Source organism: Anneissia japonica, unplaced genomic scaffold (genome assembly GCF_011630105.1).
Source record: "Anneissia japonica isolate Jap-2015-1 unplaced genomic scaffold, ASM1163010v1 scaffold8210_len164512_cov191, whole genome shotgun sequence".
NCBI classification, from domain to species: Eukaryota; Metazoa; Echinodermata; class Crinoidea; order Comatulida; family Comatulidae; genus Anneissia; species Anneissia japonica.
Window position 1 is genome coordinate 57,732 of NW_022745940.1, and position 6,006 is coordinate 63,737.

The following is a 6,006-nucleotide window of genomic DNA, read 5'->3' on the forward strand; positions in this document are numbered from 1 at the left end:
TTGCATAATAAGCCATTAGCAGAGCTCCGCATAGTACACTATAGGAAAATTATTATATTATTATTATTATTATAATTATTATTATTATTATTAGTATTATTATTATTATTATTTAATGCTTGAAAAAATTTCCTGATGGCCTGCAAGGCCCGAAGGAAAATTTTGAATGCATTAAATCTAACCTAAGTATAATAATTTTCCACTAGTGTACGATGCATGCTCTACTAATTGCTTTATAAGTCAATCGCCGTCTTTTAGGTTTGGTTATAACCAACTGTGTTGTACCAGTCATCTGTTGTTAGAGTGATATGATCAGTATACTGTGTGCGTATTTATATTTTGTGCGTATGCTGATTTGTGCTCCTGCATTGTAGGCCTACGTGTTAACTACACATCAGCAGTACTGTACAGATACGATGAATAACTAGGCTATTTTGTAATTTGTATTGTGTTAGAAGAACTTGTTCGTAATTTTTCATATTCGTCAAAGTAATAAACATTTGTCAAAGCATTTGTGAGAGAATACAGTCACTGTCACTAACTTTTTGGTCGGTGCAGACAGGTAAAAATCTTGGGATGATTTCATAACTACGCAAGGCTATATGACCTAGGTTAGTAGTAGGAGGAGCCTCGGCGGCATGCTGCCTGGCCGTAGGCCTACATCTAATTTCGTTCCTTGAGTCTTTGAAATAGGTCTAGAATATTCCTATTAAATATTCAGTTTGTTTAGTTTATTAGGGTTCATTGATTCAAGGAATTGCTTAATTGTTCATACTTAATTAATTACTTAATTTAAAGTAACTTTCTTCAGGTTCTAATTAACCTTGTTATACAAAAGTAATTTTTAATTACAATTCAATTTTTATCGCGGTGCGCAATATCTTTTTTTTTTTTGCACACAAACTAAAAAAAAATCAAGCCAAGCGTCCACTAATTGAAAAATTAGTGGACGTTTGAAAAATTAGTGGACGGTGGGGAATAGGCAAATAACATTAGGAGTTGCAGTGATGACGTCACGATTGACTTATAATAAGGATTAGCCACTGTCTATTAAATACACTATCATTATTAAATTTATTGTGAGTTAATTGGCCGAGAAGTTAAGTCAGGGGCACCGTAACCTTCAGCTATACTACCGGCGCTGGTTCGAACGGCTCACTCGCCAATGGTTCCATTGGTGGAACAAGTCTTTTCGGATAAGGACTTTAAACCGTAGGCCCAGTGTACGCATTTGACTCGTGTGCACTTTAAAGAACCCAGTACATCCTTCTAGAAGAGCAGGGGGATATCCCGGTGTACTGGTCCATTAAGTCCCCCGGTTCCCCTGTTGCATAATGGATAATTATGTAACTTGGGACAGTGAATAAGTTCGCTTATTGACATATCCTTGGCACTCGTGCCTAAAGAAATGAAATAAAATTTTCCTGTTTTATTAATTTATTTAATGCAATAAACATCCCTTAAACGTGCACACATAAAATGAAAATGGTTTAGTTTTAGCAAGTTGAGACAGAAAACAAATTCCTGGATCTTCCTGCAGTACATGACATCTGAAACCCTTCAGTGATAGACTTATTGGTCATGTTTGCATTGAAGGATTTTTTTTTATCCTTCACTAATTCTGAATAAATTGAATATACTTACCAGAAGCAGTATTTGAAAATGTGTCTTCTCCAGTTACATTTTTAGCTTCTTTTCCAGAACGACTAAAAAGTAACATCATTTATTGTAAACCATATCAGAAAGTAGAAGGTTTCAGCGAATGAACAGAAACAACACAATGATACGTATAGAAGGCTGTATTGTAGGCCTACATGTATACTACAAAAACACAATTCGTATTTGTAGGAAAACAAAACACATACCGTCTTTGCAACAGCACAAATGAGATGATCAATATTATAATGAGAATACCAAATGGAATTGTAAGTCCGCTTATTAGTCCCGCTATTAAAAATAACAAGAAACAAAAACAATGTATTTATCAAAGTTATTTTTTATTTTTAAGTATAAATATAATAGGATTACTTCTGTGACTTCAGAAATTATATAAAGGGGATGTTGTATTTATTTTACCTCTAACTGATGTCTCCGTACTTGCTTTGTTCGCTTCTCCAACACCGGCAGAGTTAGCTGCGACAATCTAATATATACGCAAATATGTGAAAAATTATTTTCAATGACATAATAATGCGAGATAGGTCCTAATAATAATGAGGGTTTGCAAGAACGTGTGGAAAAAACGAGCTTATTATGACAGGTGGCACCAAAATGTATTCGAAGGGGCCCGCGTTTCTCCCACGGGGAGGGGTGGTGGAAGCACTTCCCCTGCATGTCTGCCACCACATACAGTAAAATGTGTGGAATGTTTGTGACATACTATCTCTACACGTACAGGGACGGCAGAACGTTTTTCAAAGTAGGTGGGGGGGGGGGCACTAGTCTGATGAATGGGAATAAAAATCAGGGTATCAATTCAGGAGGTGGGGGTCAAAAGTTTTCATAAAAAACCCAAGAAAGAGGGGGTCGGAGGTCCTTCCCCGGCCATCTAGGAATTTTTATTCCTAGATGGTAGGAAATCAGCTTTTCCAAATTTTGAGCTACTGTAGGTGTCTTTTAATGAATTTTATGTTCTTCAAATTCAAGGTTTCCCCCCTCTTGAAAACGGTCAGGTAAACTTTCTTATTCTCAGTAAATAGGCCTGTTATTTGTGTATACATATATATAAAAAATTGAGCAGTTGCATACGTGTTGTTTTTTCCATGAATCGATAAACCCCAAAGAGAAAGGGGTTCCGGAAAATTTTGTTTTCCTAGATGGTAGGAAATGAGCTTTACCGAGTTCTGAGGTGTCTTTTACTTTTAAGTTCTTCAAAATTCAAAGGTTTTCCCCTCTTTAAAACGATTCCCTGAATCAATGACCCCCAAAGGAAAAGGCGAGTTCGGATTCTTCCCGGGAAAATGATGATTTCTAAATGGCGAGAAATGAGCTTCTGAAGGGTCTTTTAATGAATTTTAAGTTCTTTAAAATTCAAGGTTTTTCCTCCTTGAAAACACAATTTTTTCTCATTCTTATTGCAGTAAATAGTCAGCTCATGGTTTCTGAAAAGGTAGGACTAGAATTCTTTTTTTATTTTAAATTGTTCTTTATTTTTTGCAAAAAGGAGGTCAGGAACTCTGACCCCCAGATCCACCTATGTGAACTGGGAGAAAATGTAACTGGGACTGGATATAGACATTCTACTGTATTTCACCTCCCTCTCCTCCTCCTTACCTCTTTCTTTTCTTGCATTCCTTTCCGATCATACAAAAATCTCCATAGACATTATATATTTTCTGCCAAATAGTGGGCCCCCTGGTTGCGCCGGCCATGACGTAAACATTCCTACGTCATATGCTGGCATTTGCATCAACTCACCTGAACTGTGTACTCAGTATTTGGTTTGACACCATCACCACTCGTAAACCTAATTTCTCTATCAGACCCGCTTGCATTTTTCTTTTTTACGACCTTATCTTTTGACTTCAATGTCACTGTATACATAAGTATTGGACAATCATTATCGGTTGGAGCATTCCAATTTACTGTTACACTTTCCTTTTCAGAGGCGACGCTAATAATTTTAGGTTCTCCTGGCTCTAGATGAAAATAATAATTGATTGTTAGCCTAAGCCTACTTGAATTTACTTTACTTTGTGTTACTGGACGTGGAAAAGGCGTATAAAGTGTCAATTTGATTATTTTATTCATTATGACGTAATTCCTCAACTTGTTAGTGTGTTGGGCGTAAAGTCATTATATTGGTATTTATATACGTATTTCTCATGTATTTTAAGGTGAGGTAAAACATTCCTTTTCTTCACAACAAAGAATTCAAATAGGCCTACATTACATTTCTGAGAAAATATACTTGATAACGATATAGAAATTTACAGAGTGCCTATTATTAGAGATGGATGGGAGGTTGAAACAGTTATATGATTCTTCGTCATGTCTGAAGGGAAAAGTAACTTTTCTTACCCTCAGTGCCACTGGTAAGGTTTAGGCTCGAGATGGGCCCATTGAGATTGTAGTTTCTGCCGTAGACTTCAAATGTGTAGTTATTGCATGGTTCTATACTATGATCTATAGTCACAGTGATTGATTTTGTGTTTTGCTGTATAAGCAAATTATCGGGACCACTCAATGAGTACTGGTATACTGTATCACCATTACGCTGACCGCATGGGATATCCGACCATGATAAAGTCAATGACCTTGGCTTCTGATCTGAAACATTATCTATCTGAGGTGCTGAATCTGGAGCTGATTGATAAAGATAGTTTGATAAATTATAGAATAACTTATTATTGCCAATCATAAGACTTCAAATGTTTCCTCGTGCCATAAATGGTGGGACCGTAAGATAATGCCAAGTTTTGATGAAAATAAAAGGTTATTGAATATGTATTTAATAAAAAAAGAGAAAGAAATGGGTCTTATACATATGAAAATCAAAATAATAATAAGCCTTAAAAATAATAAATTCAAGTTTTTGGTTGTGTTTCTATCTACCGTAAAGTCAATCTTCATCGTTGGGATAATGAAAGATTATAGAAAGAGTGCCCCATTTGTACCCCATAGCCTTCTACATACCAACCTGCAATTTTTGTAGTTTCTTGTTTCACTGAGTCATTGCCTGTAAAGTCACCGGTTGAAGGTAATATTAATATTTCATAAGTAGAATATGGTTCCAAAGAACTTAAACTGCAAAAAGGTTTTGTTGTAGCGTTTAAAGCACTTTTGAATTCTGTGTAATTGAACGGTTCACATTGGTCTCGATTGGTCAGACGGTAGCTTACACCATACACAACAGAACAATTCCCATTTTCAACAATGTCCCAAGTCACATTTATTTGTTCGTATGAGACACCATCTACTTCGATATTTTCCACAGGATCTGGAGCTGTAATTATGTAAATGAATGTGTTATACTGTACTTTATTTAAGTTTTAAAAAGTAGTACAGCCAGTCAGTGTGTACTTTGCATTAAACACGCAAAAGCGTCTGTAAGGCATTTGTAAGTACAACTGTATGTTCAGCGAGATGAAGTTATTCTGAAATCAGATTATCTGCCTCTGCCGCCAAAACTCTGAATTTGTAGGTTTTGCGTATTATACGCGAAAACTCCAAAATTAGGCTAACCGTTAGGTACCGGTAGAAACACATACTTAATAATGACTCCTAATTTAATAATTAAATAATAATGAATGAAAATAAGGAAAAAACAAATATACGATGACAATTGATGTAAACCTTTTTCTGAAGTTGCAATGTTCACGGTTGCGTACGGTCCATTCCCCTTTGACGTTTTAGCAGTTATCTCAAAGGTGTAAAATGTGCATTGAAGAAGATCAGCAAATGTTTTGCTTGTATCTGTGAAATTTGTTTTGTCTTCAATTTCCATTCTATCCACAAACAGTTTGTAATCATATATTACAACACCTTTTCTTTCGCCGCATATTGGCTGATCCCACGAAATTGAAACCGAGTCAAAACCAATGGACAATATCTGAAGAGATGTTGGTGGACCAGTTGGAACTAAACCAAAATAAGAAACTTGTAAATTCATAATAACGTAATCATAAAAATTACAGGCTGAACATTTATTAAGTTTTGCAGTGCTTTTAAAATAAACCTTTAATGTAATATTTATGTACTTCGAAAATACATAGGCCTATGTTGTTATTAAAGAGGTTTAACAAATTATATTTGGTGGCACTGCTCAGTGGCGACCAGGACTGATTTTTTCTGGGTGACTTCGATGTATATTTTGTATATTATTCTGTATTGTGCGTAAGAGTACTGGTAGTAATATTGAGTCTGTTTCAATATGCTTTTCAAACATTACTATTTGGTTACAGTAATTCTGTATGTTGCATGTACTAAGAAGCCATGTGTTCTAGCAGCAGCTAGCTTAGGCTCAGGCGATAGACCTACAGCCAGGATAACATACAGCAGGGAAAC

At 35.6% G+C, this 6,006-nt stretch overlaps 1 protein-coding gene across 1 annotated transcript in view; it reads right to left on the reverse strand.

The window, feature by feature from the left end:
• The window catches only part of LOC117120082 (receptor-type tyrosine-protein phosphatase epsilon-like), a 33,862-nt gene that overhangs the window by 22,196 nt on the left and 5,660 nt on the right, over window positions 1–6,006 (reverse strand). The window contains exons 3-9 of the mRNA XM_033265083.1: window positions 5,296–5,580; window positions 4,640–4,945; window positions 4,021–4,305; window positions 3,418–3,638; window positions 2,077–2,143; window positions 1,866–1,947; window positions 1,645–1,706 (exon numbers count right to left, since the gene is read on the reverse strand). Of these exons, the coding sequence (XP_033120974.1) occupies window positions 1,645–1,706; window positions 1,866–1,947; window positions 2,077–2,143; window positions 3,418–3,638; window positions 4,021–4,305; window positions 4,640–4,945; window positions 5,296–5,580 (1,308 nt within the window). The remainder of the gene's footprint in view (window positions 1–1,644; window positions 1,707–1,865; window positions 1,948–2,076; window positions 2,144–3,417; window positions 3,639–4,020; window positions 4,306–4,639; window positions 4,946–5,295; window positions 5,581–6,006) is intronic.